At 34.4% G+C, this 17,855-nt stretch overlaps 1 protein-coding gene across 4 annotated transcripts in view; it reads left to right on the top strand.

Moving 5' to 3' along the window:
• Positions 1-16,141, top strand: part of LOC119068048 — a 57,429-nt gene extending 41,288 nt beyond the window's left edge. For all 4 annotated transcript variants that reach the window (XM_037171418.1, XM_037171417.1, XM_037171416.1 and 1 more), the window contains exons 6-8: positions 9,430-9,537; positions 13,082-13,211; positions 15,865-16,141. In XM_037171418.1, the coding sequence (XP_037027313.1) occupies positions 9,430-9,537; positions 13,082-13,211; positions 15,865-15,959 (333 nt within the window). In that variant the 3' untranslated portion in view covers positions 15,960-16,141. The remainder of the gene's footprint in view (positions 1-9,429; positions 9,538-13,081; positions 13,212-15,864) is intronic.
• The last annotated feature ends 1,714 nt before the right edge of the window (positions 16,142-17,855 follow it).

Genomic DNA, 17,855 nt, shown 5'->3' with positions numbered 1-17,855 from the left:
TAGATTTTTGTGATTTTAACAGAAATATCATAGATCGATCTAGCTCTAAGCAGATCTTTGTCAGACAAAGTATCTCTTATTTTGTCATAAATTGTTCAACACTTTTATTTTATTGAAACTCGTTGAAATTTTCTAGATCATAAGACTTTTTTAGCAAATAAATCTACTAAAAATTGGCCCCATTTCCTGATGAATAAGGTATGCAACACGTCTGATGATATTTTTAGCCCCGTACGAAGTACGAAGGGGCTTATAGGATTACGATGCCGTGTGTAATTGATGGAATTCGAAGCAGACGGTAAGGGCAAAGTGTTTGCCTATGTTCATAGATAACGAATCCGCAATAAAAATTTTGTCCGTCCGTCTGTCCGTCTGTCTGTCACGTCGATATCTTGAGTAAATCAAATCCGATTTCAAAATTTTTTTTTTCTCTGAAAGATAGTCAAAATAGTGAGGCTAAGTTCGAAGATGGGCGATTTTGGGTCGACCCTTCCGGAGCTGGGGCCCAATAAGTGCCTAACTGTTTTTCGACGATATCTCCAGACATTTAAGCACTACACTTGTAAGTGATACGTCAAATGAAAGGTATTTACAATACCGATCGACAAAAAAAAAGTTTATGAAAATTGGATGACCGACTCGTGAGTTAGACCCCTTGGTGTGAACTAGGTACAGGGCGGCAAGCCGTTTTTGCTTGTAGGTTGGCCAAATTTGAACGTATTTAGATGGATTTTGCTTTATTAGATAGGTATTGACCGTACCAATCAGGGAAAAAAAAGTTTATGAAATTCGATTCACCGGAGCGTGAGCTAGGTCTCTTGGAGTGAGCTTATATGTGGCTACTCGGCCGTACAGTGAAGGTGGTGTTTTTTGTTAATATCTCGAGTAAACTTTGACCGAATTTCAATTTTTTGTTTTGTTTGAAAGGTACTAACGAATGTAAAGCAGCCGTACTACTTTCCACCTCCTAACAAAATGGCCGTCGGTCGCCATTTTGGATTTTTGTAAAATCAATATAAATAGGTGAAAATGATACTTACTTAATTTTAGGTCAATTCGAAATTTGTGTTACATTTGAAAGGAACGTCGTACGGGGCTTCGTAATTGCGCTATGCGCAATTTTTAAGACGTACACATTTCATAAGAATTTTACTTTACCGACGTTTACGGGCGCAGTAGGCTTACGGTAAGAGTAGGGCGACGGACGAACTAGGGTCACGTACGCAATAGATGTACGGGTTTGTACGGGGCTCAGTCGCAGCAAACGCTCCGACTATTCTGACGGCTCGTTTTATAACACAGACAGCAAGAAATCACGCATAAAAGTCTTATCGGAATGAATCGGAGCCATTTCCTGATGATTAAGGTATGCAACACGTCTGATGATATTTTTTTATAACACAGACAGCAAGAAATCACGTATAAAAGTCTTATCGGAATGAATCGGAGATTATTCCTCCAGTATTTTCCATTAATGAACTTTAACCCGAGTAGTTCTCGAATAAACGAGCCATCAGAACAGTCGGAGCGTTTGCTGCGACTGAGCCCCGTACAAACCTGTATATCTATTGCGTACGTGACCCTAGTGCGTCTGTCACCCTACTTTGACCGTAAGCCTATTGCGCCGGTTAATGTAGTTAAAGTAAAATTATTATGTAATATGTAAATCTTACAAATTGCGCATAGCGCAATTACGAAGCCCCGTACGACGTTCCTTTCAAATGAAACAAAAATTTCAAATCGCCCTAAAATTTTATTTTTTTGAAGGGCCTAGTATCGGCCTCAGTCCGAGGACCCAAATTTAAAATGTTTTTCAACTACATTCTATTCGGCCTTTGATTACCTCCCAAATGAAACAAAAATTACGAAAAACGGATGAAATTTGCTCGAGTTATATGTAAAATACACATAGGGCCCTAGTAGTGGCCTTAGTCCAACGACCCAAATTTAATTTTTTTTCAACAACATTCTATTCGGCCTTTGATTACCTTCCAAATGAAACAAAAATTACGAAAAACGGATGAAATTTACACGAGGTTTATGTGAAATACACATAGGGCCCTAGTGTAAATTAGCCTTAGACCAAGGACCCAAATTTAATTTTTTTTCAACAACATTCTATTCGACATTCGATTACCTTCCAAATCAAACAAAAATTACGAAAAACGAATGAAATTTACTCGAGTTCTATGTAAAATACACATAGGGCCCTAGTAGCATTTCACTTCTAAGGCCCTAACTCACGGTCCACTCACCCGATTTTAAAAAACTTTTTTTTCCTGGATTGGTATTGACAATACCTATCATTTGCCGTGTCATTTACATTTCCATCGTTTATTTTGCCATAAATATCACCAAAAGACTTTAAATCACTTAAGTGGCCCTAACTCACGAAGGGCCGACCCGAATATGCCCATCTTCGAACTTAGCCTCACTATTTCGACTACCTTTCAGGGGAAAAAAATCGGATTTGATTTACTCAAGATATCGACGTGACAGACGGACAGACGGACAGACAAAATTTTTATTGCAGATTCGTCATCTATGAAGGCAAACACTTTGCCCTTACCGTCTGCTTCGAATTCCATCAATTACACACGGCATCGTAATCCTATAAGCCCCTTTGTACTTCGTACGGGGCTAAAAAGTTTTTAGAAAGCTATATAGTTAGACAGATAGACTGGCTGACCCTCTTGAATTTCATTCTTAGCCATTTTTTTTTTGAAATCCATTAAGAATGGAGGACTGAAGTTTCAATAATTTCGATAGACAACATTATTCTAAGCAAAAAAATGATTCTACACTATCGTAAAATTATAAACATTTATATTTTTAATTATTTGTTTTCTAATTTTCAAAGTCTCTTTTCTTATCGTGTCATTTTTTCTTAATTCTCTCACGAAAAAGGTATGCTTTTGGGTTGAATTTGGGTCATAGTCGTAATTGAAATATAAATTAAAAGTAAAAAACTTGAAAATTCGGCAATAGTGTAGAACAATTTCTTGTTTACAATAACATTCTTAATCTAAATACAAAAAATGTCAAAAGTGCAATGTCCCATTACTGAAGTTATCGTATCAAGCAACAAGACAAAAATTCTTTTAAGAATATCTCTAAGATCACCCGTCCGTCATACCCCATCTTCGAACTTAACCTCAAAAGTTTGATTCCCCGTCAAACAATTTTTTTTTTGGAAATCTGTTAAGAATTACTCGAGTTATCGTGTTATCAAGGAATGAACAAAGTGTGACAAACATTTTCTGTGTTTAAGGTTTTTGGTCATACATTTTCAATCATAGTATTGAACATTGCGTGACAAACATTTTAGAGCGTTTATCATCCGTAAGACCAATATTCTCTCTAGCAAACAAACTCTCAGCTCTATGTGTCAAATTTACACTTTATTTCTATAAACACTATTCTACATTTTGACTATAAGTAAATTCCAAAGGCTACTAGATTCTTTCACCACCTTGATAAAATTAGTTTGGTTGCTAGTAGGGAATGGATAACCGGAAGGTTTTGGCATTACCGGTTATCGGTATTATCGGAAGGAGTATTACCGGTTAACCGGTAATTTACCGAAAATTTTTGAAGTAAGAGAATGATCAAAATTTTTAATTTTTACTTGAAATTCGGAAGTTTGATTCTAAGAATTTGGGTTTTTTTTTTAAATTTGAAGGATTATTTTTAAACAAACATCGAATTCACCGTGTCGTTATTTTCTTTCAAATGTGAAAACAAAATATTGGCGTAGATGTTACGCAGCTGAAAAAATTCATTCGTTTATCACGCCTCGAACAAGCCAATATTCGTCAAAAAATCTCAATTGACTTAAGGGAAATATAACGCAGGTATCCTAAACAAGGACAAAAAAAATTGTTCATACCTAGGACTCCGTTCAATATGAAAAATACTATTCGTACCACGGACTAATAGTATTTTTCGTCACAATTGAATGTCACGGCTTCGCCTCGTTAGGACAAGCCTAAGAAAGTCCTGAAAAAATTCTGCTTTCGTCACGAGTCACGAACTACGTTTTCTGTGCCGTAAGGATCATAATGAGACGAAAAACAAAACAAAAACAATACAACAATTTCGGCTTATCTTAGCAATAACTTTTCGATCGTAGGTGCAGTGACGAAATACGTCGAATTATGATTCTAAGGCACATAAAAGTCTTTTTTAGCGTATTCGATTCCAGACCTCGCCTTTGGCTCTGTCTGGAAACTTCTCACACGCTAAAAAAGACTTTTAGGCCTAGGTACGAAATGTACTATTGTTCCTGACTTTTACACTGTTTTTGACATTCGGGCAAAAAGTACGATTTTATAGTTATTTTATAAACCGAAATTTTGCTATCTTTGATAAACCAAAAGAGTGTCATAGAATTTGAATTTAAACGCATGTAAAACTATTTCAACCGATTTTCTTTAAGAGTTCTCTAAGGAGACTTGCATTGTTACATTGACAGATAGTCAGTTGAAATATTTGAATTTTTGGCGCACTTACGATGTTAATTCATTATCAAATCGATTTACCATTGGTTCATAGATTCGATGTCTGTTCGCTTCTTTGAACTACAGTTCTTCGATTTGACACTAGCCACAATTTCTTGGCCCAAAACATGTTCACACCATAAATTTACCATTAAATTTCAAATTGAAACTCGCAGTTAGAGGCTCGCACAGCTTTTGTCAGTTGTTCTATGGCACCTGCGTCATAGTTTGTTGAAAATGTTTTGATTTATAGCGAGAATTTGAAGTAAATTTAAGTTAAGTCAAGTCTTTTCGAATCTTCACAAGATTTCGGTAAGTAACCGGTAATGAAAACGACTATACGGTTTTCGGTAATCAGGTATTACCGGTTTTACTGGTAATGAATTTACCGGTTTCCCTTACCTAGTTGCGAAGACCAACATTACAATACTTGTAACACAACATACTAAACGCATTCCTTATTTAAGCCAACACACCACATATATTTCCAATTTGTCACGTAAATAGCCATTCAATTTATTAACAAAATACTGAGTAGATAATATGCGAGTCCGTTTTTCAAAGCAAACATTTTATATTTATATTTCAGTTTTCATAATTAAATTTAATTTAAAATTTGTTAAATAATTCATGTACGGAATTGTTTTGAAATTGTTATGGCAGCAATAACCACTTTAATTTATTTTTTTAGGTTTATGCACGGAAAAATGAATACATTCAAAATAACGGTGCAAAAATTCACAACCCACAAATTATATACACAAATTTTGATGGATTTCGATTTTTCCATGTTTATATTATTAATTTGGAAATAGTTGGCTTTGGTTTAAAACACTAAATGTTGGGTCATTCTTTCACAATTAAAACTTGTTTGTCGTTTCGCATTTTGTTATGAAATTACTTTTTACCAAATGTGTTCCCACAACGTGACGGAAGTTGTGCGTCAGTTTTGACCCCTTTTCTGACATCCAATATTAATGGAAAATTCATTTCGAGATGGACAGCGTTGTAAGAAGCCAGTTCACCAGTTTTCCCTCACTAAAAAAAACTTCAATACCAAGTCTAGAAGTCAAGGAAGTAATTGTAAATCCACTGAATAAGAAATTGGTTTCCGATTGCAGATTTTCGCAGAAAATCGAATTTTTCAAAGACTTTGTTCTAAGAATATTATTATGAAAACTCAAAGTTTTACCTGATTAAAACTTTATATTTCTCGAGCTTTAGTTAATTTTCTATTCGATTAAATCTTATAGACGCTGAACTCAACAACACTTTCCTTATTTTGTCGCTTGTAGTCACAATGAAAAAAGTGTAACGCCATTCAAACGACCTGTGCAGTATTTCTAAGAACCTGAATTTTAATAAAGTGCCTCCGGAATAGAGCATATCATTCATCTGAAACATTTATGAAATATTTTTTCTCAGGAAAAAGGTTCCTATGTATGACAGAAACGCAATAAAACAAAACTGAACGGCTTCAAAACGCTCTGAACAAATTCATTATATCCTCTGAAAATGTCGTTATCATAATTGAAATAAATTAAATTATCATCTTTCCTCTACAAGCATTCGTATATATATAGTATCAGTCAAAAACACTCCAAAGAGTAAAAGTGACGCAAGTCCCTTTGCATACTTTCAAAACAACTGATATCGCTGTATAAAGATCTAGCTTCTTGGAAGATTTATTGCGTGGCCAAATCTGAACCTACAATAACTTGTGATAGCTCGTTGAACTCGTAATGACTCCCAGATATTTTTAAAGCGGATTCATATTGAATTAAATTGGCGAGTCTACAACAACAAAATTTTGTACATTTTTTTCTAGTAATAGGAATTGCGTCACAGGCACTCTGCTAACGCGCACTCATGATTCTTTCGCAGTGTTAAAAGATTTATCTCAATGCGGACGCCTACTGGCAATATGTAATCTCATGCACAAAACAGCAGAAAATTCTTCGTATTTCGTACATAAATACAATATTATCCCTTGTTAAAAGTGTAATTAGTTGTATAATACATTTTGTTGACTTATATGCGTCATTTTTGGTTGTGAATGCCATATCGGGGTTTTGTTTCCACGATTTTCATACATCGTAACATACCCAGTTCACTATCTCTGTGTTGTGATAAAATTAAGCTCAACCATGGCAAAAGGAAAGCCATAAGAAAAGCAACATGAAAATCAAATTATTATTCAACAGCATATCCCGGAACATAATTTCCCTTTATATTTATTATGTGTTTTGTATCGTTATATCTTATCATTATACGATATGATGATGTGAAGTTGTCGAGTTGTGTGTATGGTGGAAAAGAAAGGGAAAACAAACCTAAAATCGTTTATGACCACCATTTCTATATGGGTGAACAATAAATAGGTTAACATTTTGTGTAGTATACACGAGAATGTTCTGTGTGGGCCTTTTACTCTTTTGTTTTAAAGGTTTGAAATGAACTGAAGTTTTATTGGTTTTTGGTTTATAACACAAACAGACAAAACTGGGATCTGCACATTAACTCACTCTGGGTAAGAAGGATGTGGTGAACCTGTATCAAATATTTGTTGGATTGTAATGTGGTATACATGACGGTGGAAAAATATTATTTCACAATTTTCGGATGGTTATTAATCGTTTTACGGGACCTAACGTTGTACACGCGCGTGCTATAACGTTTTATTATGGAAGTAGCAACTTACTTTGCAGCGAACTTTTTCGGATTCGGATAGCAATAACAACACGAATTTTTATATCAAACTCGAAGACAGTCAATTTTGTAGATTTTGTAAGAAATCACGTAGTCCATTCGCTACCAATGTCGATAGTATGTGGATAATAGCCACTGGATACATATAGACCAAATTTATATACGAAAATGATCGAAATGTGTCTGCTCCGAACGGAAAAATAGTCTACATGGCACTCTGGCAAGAAGTGCTCATGTGAACGACAAGATCGGGTATTCGTATTCATTGGAAGAAATTAGAACTTATTGACCTTTTGAAAATACTAACAGGAAGTAATAGATTCGATAATTATACTCGCGGTTGAATTACTTTGGTCAGTTAGGCTTAGTTCTTAGGACTTCTGGCGCATACCGCTTGTATGTTATACTAGAGTAAACTGATTTCACCTAGTGATACAATGAACTTACTAACAAAATTATTTCCCACAAAATGTGACGTTCGCAAAAAATACCTCACCATTCATCGTAGTTTGTACTAGATGTGCATTGAAAATCGCGTAAAAGCTCGTACACGTATAGTATCTAGTAAAAACTAAGATCTATTCGCTAAAATATTCCAAAATTTGCTTCAATTTGCGAAGCTTTCTTAGCAAAATTTGGAAAACCGAAAAAAAAAAATTAGAAAATTTTAGCAAATCAATTTTCCAAAAAAGGACCTGGTGAATGGTAATATACGGCGACATGTATTATCACCCGGGGAATTATCCCCCAGACTGGAATTATCACCCGGGGAATTAACGCCCAGGAATTATCACTCAGATCAATAGGAATTATCACCAGGGGAATTAACGCCCAGGCATTATGACCCAGATCAATTGGAATTATCACCCGGGGAATTAACGCCCAAGCATTATCACCCAGATCAACTGGAATTATCACCCGGGGAATTAACACCCAGGCATTATCACCCAGCTATGTGAGAATGATTTCCCAGCAGTTTGTAGCTTAAAAACTATTACCAACTGAATTGGGAATTATCACCCGGGGAATTAACGCCCAGGAACTATCACCCAGATCAATAGGAATTATCACCGGGGAATTAACGCCCAGGAATTATCACCCAGCTATCTGAGGAGTCATGCTTAATTAGTTTAGTTATTTCTGCATCGTCTCAGAGGCATGCACACCAAGTCTAGTTAAATGTGCATCGTCTAAGAAGCATGCACCATTAGTCTAGTTAATTGTGCATCGTCTAAGAGGCATGCACCATTAGTCTAGTTAATTGTGTATCGTCTTAGAGGCATCTCTAAGACGATGCACAAATAACTAGACTAATGGTGCATGTCTCTAAGACGATGCACAATTAACTAGACTGATTCAGTATGACTCCTCAGATAGCTGGGTGATAATTCCTGGGCGTTAATTCCCCGGGTGATAATTCCCAATTCAGTGGGTAATAATTTCTAAACTACAAACTGCTGGGAAATCATTCTCACATAGCTGGGTGATAATACCTGGGTGTTAATTCCCCGGGTGATAATTCCAATTGATCTGGGTGATAATGCCTGGGCGTTAATTCCCCTGGTGGTAATTCCAATTAATCTGGGTGATAATGCCTGGGCATTAATTCCCCGGGTGATAATTCCTATTGATCTGGGTGATAATTCCTGGGCGTTAATTCCCCGGGTGATAATTCCAATTAAATTCCAGTTTTTTCAGTCTGGGGGATAATTCCCCGGGTGATAATACCCGTCACCGTAATATACTATTGTTACAATAGCACCGCTTACGATTTGTTCGTGCGAAAAAAAAAACAAATTTCTCTTCCATCACTCTATTAGTTTTGAAGTAAAATCGTGTTGTTATGAGAGTGATATAAATCGCTTCAAAGAACTGCAACAATGCAAAAGCAGGCAATTATATCCGAATGGGAAGCATAAATAATTTACTTTAATTGCTTAACAATTAGAGACTCGTTGCGAATTAGAACGACAGGACACACTTCAGTACACACACAAAAATAGACAAAAAAAAAACAGAAATCGAGTCAAGTACATTTCACCGTCATCCGAGCAATTAATTTTTCATTTGTTTTATATTTGTCGCAAAACTTTATTGCACCCGAGATAATTAAATTTAAGTTTGATTGCTATGAACAACATGAAATTATCATATTAGAACTTTGAATGCAAAGTGCCAGCAAATTTCACGATAATTCCAAATGTTTATATTTTCCACACAGGCAAACCAATTTGACATCATAAAATACGATGTAATTAAAGATGCAGATACAAAACTGGAAACCAGCAAAATTGGATTGCATCTTTTGTTTGTTAAAGGAAAAATGGTGGTAAGTTCGCAAGTTTGTTACTTTTCTTTACCTCTCTCTCTCTCACTCTATCCTTTTATTTCGAAATTTAAGTATTTATATACGTAGTATGAAAACCGTAACCGCAGTATATTTACTAATCTCATTAATTTCATCATGGTGGTAATTTTATTTATCACAGTTCCCACCTCACTTTGTTTACGAAATCGTTTTCATTTTATCAAAAAAGAAAATTTATTTCGTTTTGCAGTCTGGGATTTGATAAAAATAAGGTTAATTGAAATTTTGTTCCGGCCAAAATAGATAACAATGACGAAAATATTTTTCAGTAAAGAACGTTGATGAAAGAAAAGCTTTTTGAAAAGAGGAATTCGACTCAGCTTTGTATTTTCTATATATACAACATTTCGTGTGTGCAAAAGAGCAAGAGAAATTTAATGACATGAAAAGAAGAAGAGGCATACTGGCTGTGTCTGTAATAGATATATTATTATGTACTGCCACACATTTTTTTCGTTAACAAAAATGTCTCTCGATTTATAAATATAAAAAAAGTTTTTTTTAGCTTTTGCATTTAAGAAATTTTCTTCTTCCAACATTTTCTTAAAAAAAATCGTTGTTAGGCTTTAGATTACCCAATTTGATCAGAGCATACAATTTTTATGTAGATTTTAGAATCAACAAAATAACGTCCCCATTTTCCCATATACTCGATGAATGAATTTTTGATTGCAATTTGCAAATATCCGTCTATGTATTGATACACGTATCGTACAATATCATATTCCCATCGATCCAAATGAACTACGGTTACAGAATTCTTTGGAAAATTATAAACCTTTTAGGGCCTTCGTCCTGATTGCCATAACTCTTACCGATTATCTTTAAGGTCATTGGTAAATCGTCTACAAAGTCAATCAGATTAATAAAAATTATGGGCAATTTACTTACCGTTGCGATTCAATTTTAGGCAAATGTTGCCCCGAAAATTTCAAAAGGTTAACAGTGCGAATAAATCGGAACGGGATTTATTGGTATTTACAATAAATGCGAATTTTAAACAGTATAGCTGGAAGGTATGTCTTCGGTAGAAATGGAAATGTTAAATATTGCGACAATATTAGACTTTTGAATTGTATTTTGAACAGAAATATGGTTAGCTTGGACAAATGGGATATAAAAGGGGAATATGTTGAAGGAGTGAGACCACCACATATTTAATGTTTTCTTGGAAATTGCTTGAAGAATTCAAATATTCACCTTCCAATTGCGACGACTTTTTTTCTAACCTTTCACAGAGGACAAGAATATCATTAAAAGCTGCAACTGTTAATATTTAATTGTTACAGCTTTCAATCGTTTATTCGTAATGATAAAACTGTAGATTTAAATGGAAATACCAAACTTTCAGAATACTGATCGAATTCAGAGATCATGCAAAAAAGTTCATCATTTGGACACATCATGACCCGATGAACTTAGCTTAGAAACTTTTTTCTGTTTTTAACGCGTGGATACAGCTTCAGTATGAATGTGGGTAACATGTTCAAAGTACGAACATGGCATATACGAAGTCTTTCATGTGGATTGAGAAACTGTGGTGTGCAAGTAAAGGGAATAAAAGTTTTTAAGCTACATTTTTCGGTTGTAGATGCCTCACAATTTCACGAAAATATCTACAAAGTTAGCAAAATCAGACGTTTGTTGACAAAAAGGACACATAATGAAAGAATTGAAACGGAAATATCTAATAAATTTCCAGCGATTTTCTTCGCAATTTGCTTGTAATTTCCTAGCAAATTTTAAGTATAATTAAAAGTTCTGTTCCATAATGTGATTAAAACACTTTTTAATTGTTGGAGATTATTTTTGTGCAGACTTTTCGCTTAACTGTGACACGAATTTCCACAAAAATTTACCCTCCACAAAAGTCTGATTTTCTTTTCACAGCCAGAAACTTTTCCTCTAAGCGCACACGATCAAAAAAGGTGTCATAATAAGCAATATGTATTGGATTTATTGATTAAGTTTAACTTTCAAACACGATAGTATCAAGTCTCTGTAGTCGAATAAATTACGCTCCGCAAACAAAAACAAATGACGTACGAAACTAACGTTCCGTTTTCGTTGAGGGTAAAGCAAAAAGAAAATAGTTTTCAAGTAATATCCAACTTCTACATTAATTGTTCTTCAAAAACCTATAGATTTTATTTCACCCTCCCCAACAATCCAAAGCGGATAAGGTATTGGAATTATATCACATGCTAAACTAATCCCAAAGAACCGATTTATATTCATTCCATAAAGTACCCTTCGATAACGTGAAACTTTGTTCATAATCAAATCAAAGTTCTTAACATTTTATTGTCAAAGAATTTAAGACAAAGCTTGAAGGAAAGATAAGACGAAATAATAATGAAAGTTGAGTGTATCAACTAATGAACTAAGGATTTGAATAGAAAATTCGAGTGGAAATTTTAACTTGGATCGCATGTCGATGTGTATAATATTACGTATACAACCTACATAATATGGACAGATACCGAGCACTCATTGAGCTCGGATTAAAGATTTTTTTTTTAATTTTTCAATGACGTAGCACCGACATCGTTACACAATTCGCTATGATTATAATACATGCCGACGCCTATACATCCCATTTTATATTTATAGATTTTGCTTATGTTGAAAATGACTTTCATTTGCCTATCCCGATATCGATACTGGATATTATACATTCTCCATTATCTGTTATACTGTCTGCTGATCACGATAGAAATGTTTTTCATTCTTCTTCGTTTTTCGTTGTCATTTTCGAGCAAAACATTTTAAAAGCAACAACAGGTCTGGATAGATGATACCGTATCGTTTTTCTTGTATTTACGAGGCTAAGACATAATTTATTTTGATGTTATTCCGATCAAATCATTGATGCGCCGGGGGTCGGCTGGGCTATGAGCCATGAACCATTTCAGTTATTCAAATTTATGGCGAAAATGGAGGCACATTGTTCCAGGGACTTTGGCGAACAAAATTGAATTCACAGATGATGATGATGATAAAGCAAAGTATTAACCAAACAAATGGTTTTGCTCTACGCTGTTCACAAAATGAACTAGATTCGTCCGAACATGTTTTCCAATTTACCGAAAATGAGTTTTATGGCAAGCTCTAGCCCGCTTTTATTATTGAAAAAATGGAAATGAAAATTTATAACAAAATTGATAAATTCTCATCGTGCTCAAGGTGAATCCAATCTCTTCTTTTATTCGGAACACACGAAAGAACGAAAAAATCACCATAATTCTTCATAAAGTGCATACGTTTGTCAAACGCATAAGACGTTGTGTTTTCCAGCAGCATGTATAATGGAGATTAACTTCCCATCATTTTTCTCCTTGAATGATTTTCCATTGTTTTTTACCATCTTTTATACTGTTACATGTCTTCAATTTTTCTTCTGCCACATGACATGAAGTAAAATCATTTTCGTTTCGTTTTTGTTCACATGTTTTATATAGAATATTCCTATATTGTATTATTCTTTTGCTTTATTTGTTTTCAGTTACAGTGCACAGCAAGAATACATGATTTGTATTATTCAGAGGTTAGAAAATTTATTGAAGAGGATAGACCGCAAGTGTATTTCCCTTCATTGTCGTATTTGAGTGATGAAGAGTACAATCAGAGAAACGGTGAGCATTTTCTATACATTTTTTCTATGTAAAATTAATTAAGTAATTTGTTTCAGTCGGATAAATTTAAGGGGTTGATGTGAAAATATTTGAAGAGAAAATTATTTTTTTGACGAAATTTTTAGCCCGAGCCGAAGGCAAGAGCATTAAAAAAAATAATATTTTCTCACGGGTTTTGTATTATTCAATTTTACACGCTTGAACAATGAAAGTAGTAAACTGTCAGGAATCGATGATTATAGTAATTTAAGCAACAAGTTTGGCATAAATGATTTTCTGTTCACACAACGTCATTAGACACATACTGTATGTCATACTAGGCGTAACATTTTATGTAATTCGAGGACAAACTTTTCCACTTCAATGTCACATTATTGTGCGAGAAGCAAAAATTTCTGCAAACGACATGAAAGGATTTAATGTCTTCGTCCATCCATGAATTGCATACGAAAAGCCCGTCGTTTCACTCTTGGCGTTGATGTTCGTCACTTTAAGTTTTATGGCATGTTATGATACACTTAATGCTGAGCTGCATAACAGCGTCACACTTGCTTTTTATAACTCAATGCTGTGTGTTCAAGAACTTTTTTAAAAACTGAACTATATAAAAGCTATAGATAATTTGATGGCAAGTGGTAAAAATGTGAACATTTTTCTCAATCTAAAGTTTTCAGTCGTCTAATCTAACGATGACAACAATAACGACAACAATCATTTTAGCGATGGTAGCGATAAAGACAAAATAAATATTATCTGACTCCACATCTGAATGAAGTTCAAACGATAGATAGTGGTAATGCAAATATTGTTTTGGATTTATAGAGATAGATTCAGCTCGTCCTACATAGTTCAGAGAATGACGAGCGGCGAGAGTGAGGTCGCGAAATATAATACAAATCCGATGAAAAATGACTGACAAAGCAACGAGTACCTACTTCTAACGACCAAACTGTGAAAAGTCCTTCTCCAGGCTTTTGAACATCTTTCATTTGTCAAAGTCAGATATACAACATGAGTTCGACCGTGCTTCTTACCTTTAATGTAAGGGTAAAAAAATTGATGAACTTTTACGAATTAGTTTCGATATTTTGGTTCCTATCAGACTACAGTGTAGCTGTGCCTTCAGTTGACACTTCAAGCTCCATACAGTGTTTGGCAAACATGTCAAAAAATAATTTTTACATGATAGTTTTATAGTCATTTACAAGGGATAAGAAGTTGGAAAGTACAGTTTTCATGAGAAGTTTAATGATCCGAGGCGAAGCCAAGGTCAATAAATCATACGAAAATATGACTTTCGAATCTAAATGACCAATTACTCAACGCACTGGTTTCGTTGGGTGACACATAAGACACTGTTTCATCCTGTCAAAGTTTGTTTTGCATTGTTGACTGAAATTGCGTATGTTATTATAGTGGACAAATATGCACATAACAATGGATAAAACGTCGAGTTTTTTTTTGCGAAGGTTGATGATGAGGTGGTCAATAAACACTCGAAAACGAAACTTTTCATTTTTATCCCGAGTTATATTACATGCTATGCCCAGTTAGTAGTACTTCAAACATGATATAAATATTATTTGTTCAAACATAGCACTGTCGCTTGAGAGTGCCATAGTTCAAATGTTTATTTTGACGAGTTGGCGATTGTGATCCTAAGCCGAAGGTGCATATCATTTTTATGTGTCGATGCAAACCCAAACCCAAACCCAAACTTGCTCTCCAAACTGATGCATAATGTTGGTCTTACCACACAGAGACATATAAAACCCATAACTAAAATCGGGATGAAAATGAAAAGTCTTGTTTTATTATTATTATCGGCTTCGCCTTGTTTCAACAAAATTCACACGAAAAGTAGACTTTTCAACTTTTTCCCTTGTTATGTAAACAACTACTCGGGTGAATGTGTCCTTCGCCCAAGGGCTAGAATTTCTGTCATAGATATGTGATGCACTGATGGCAGGAGCTCTTGAACAATTTCATGTTTTACCTAGTGGTGTGATATGACCTTATCGACTCTAGGGAAAACAAATACATCTACAGCAATTGTTTGATGGAATGTTACAGGCACCGGTATGCAATGCTACTTTACCATAGTTTTTTTTTAAATACGCTATGCGCCCTTGGCTTGTTGCTCGTAACAATAAATTTTTAAACGTTACAAAAAGTTCTGTTCAACTTCCACAACATTTAAATAAACAGTTAATTATAATATACAAAATCAAAACATAAAACATGTAAATTTTCGAACATAAGGTTAGCAAAACATGGGTTAATCGAGTGTATATATATATAACACACCATACCCCAGTATGGTGAATAAAAAGCACAAAATTCTATGAACCACCCATTCGTTTGCAGAAAAACAAAGTTCAAAATATAATTATCACTGAATTTAAATGTTAAAATATTAAGCGATGCGATACAGAGGAAAAAGATAAAACAAACATGAAACCATGCATTGAAATTGTACAATGCGTTGAGAGACTGAATCAATTATTTTCACATTTTTCCCGTTTTCAATCAATTTAGCAAAACCTCGGATTTTTTTTAATTTTTTTTGTTAAATCGAGAACAAACCTATTATTGAACAAAACTGAATTAAAAATATTTTTCTTTTTTTTTTCTCGCGTTAATCCGTTCACAGTCGCCGCAGCAAGCGCTTCCAGAATTATAGGACTACATCCCATGATCGCTTCTCCACTAGCAGCTCTAGTTCTGTATGTAATCACATTTTTATGATTATGATTTTACGAATCGATGAATTTAGGTGATTGTAAGATTTTTGTATAAATATATTATGGAGTATTTTTGTATGTGGCTTAGTTATAATAAATTAAATTTATGTATTTGTAGTTATGAACGTACGACATTAAAATGATTAAAAAAAATGATGATATCTCTTGTTAATAAAAACAACCATTTTGCGAAATATAATCTGATTGTTTCCTTTTATTATATCTATATACGAATACGTTACATGGCATTTCAATCGAATGGATGCAAAAATATAAAATATTTATTGATTACATAACACAACAACCCAAAAAACAAAACATATAATTGGCAGGTGGTTTTTGTGGAAAAAACGGTGAATTACTTCGCAACAATCACCTAAATGTGATGTGGCTGTTTTTTTTATTGTTTGTTTGAAATTCATACAGTTGAACTAAAACACGAACTTTGTGAACCATGTGAATGTTAAAAGTTCACAAATTATTTGTATATAATGATGTTGCTCGCTGAATAAAACACAATTATAACCCACGACACACACAGCCACCCACATAGAAAAACGGCACACCGTTTCCAAAGCCCGTTTAACATTCCTAAATAGAATGCACAATAGATGACACGGGAAAATTTGTTTTTAATTGATCGTACGTTTACGCCTTGGATTGAATATATGTCGACTGTTAATAATTGAATTAAATTATATTTCGTAAATTGAAATAGCGAAATTAATTGCTTGACTGGTGCAGTTTTCTCATTTTGCACGGTTGTCACAAAAGCTTTGCACATCAACAAACCTTTGTGTTTAATGTGACTCCGTATTGTTGTACGAAGGCAATGGAACAAAACATTTTTTTAGACATTAAATGTCCCTTCACAAAAAAGCTCATTGGCTCTTAATTCTTTGCTTACAATGTTTTACACGCAAACTCATCGCCACAAACAATTGCCTCATTGCACGGCATAACTCAAAAAGAAACATGGGTTCGTGTTGAAAGAGATCAATAGAAAAATTGATCAGAAAGTCGTAACAATTCCCCTGTTGTAGGAGCCGCACCATCGAGCAATATGAGTTTGGTTACATGTGCATATGTGGGTAATTTTAAAGGGCACACATTGTGCAGTGTCTCACTCAGCCTGTGCCTTTATAAGACATTAAGGCTAATACACAGTTGGTGAAAAATGCATGAAAAATGATGTTCGTACCACAAGCTGCAAAATGCGTGAAAAACGTGTTTAATACGAACTGTGTACACATCTTTACGTCTGGTGTACAAGGAAGTAATTATCATTATGTGGCATAAGCAGGTAGTTATACAGAGCCAGGTCCTTTAGGTAATGTGTGAGAATTTTCGCTATGACGTGTGACCGACCTTTTCTTCGCAGTTTTACTTTTCATATCACTGTGTGAACAACTCACTTACACCGATTTTTTACACAGCTTTTCTGTTATCAAACTAATTTGAAAAGTTTACTGAACGTTTGCAGCACGTCACATTGGGTGTTTTTATCACATTTCGCATTTAGTGTCAAACCTCACCCCATGTCGGAACAATTTCGTTTACATTTCTGTTCGAAATTTTCGTTTTTGTCGTAAACAATTAGATAGAATTACTTATTGCAAAATTGGAGATTCGAAAATGATTGAACTGTGAGTGAGGTAGAATTACAATCTTTTTATAGAGAAAATCAAAATCATCGAATCGGAAGCTCATACAATTCGAGTCTAAGCACATTCCCTTTTCGATACAGTAAACATCCGCCCATTTATTTTTTGTACCTTCAATACCGTTCTTCTACAAAGAATACATTTCTTGTGTTGGAAGCGTATTTTCCTTCCTACAGAATGTATTTCTATTAATTCGTAGCATTAAAATTATTCCTTTTGAACCGAACGCCGCATAA

The sequence above is a fragment of the Bradysia coprophila genome (genome assembly GCF_014529535.1).
Source record: "Bradysia coprophila strain Holo2 chromosome X unlocalized genomic scaffold, BU_Bcop_v1 contig_173, whole genome shotgun sequence".
NCBI lineage: Eukaryota > Metazoa > Arthropoda > Insecta > Diptera > Sciaridae > Bradysia > Bradysia coprophila.
The sequence above is the reverse complement of the archived record's forward strand: the minus strand, read 5'-3'. Positions and strand labels throughout refer to the sequence as shown.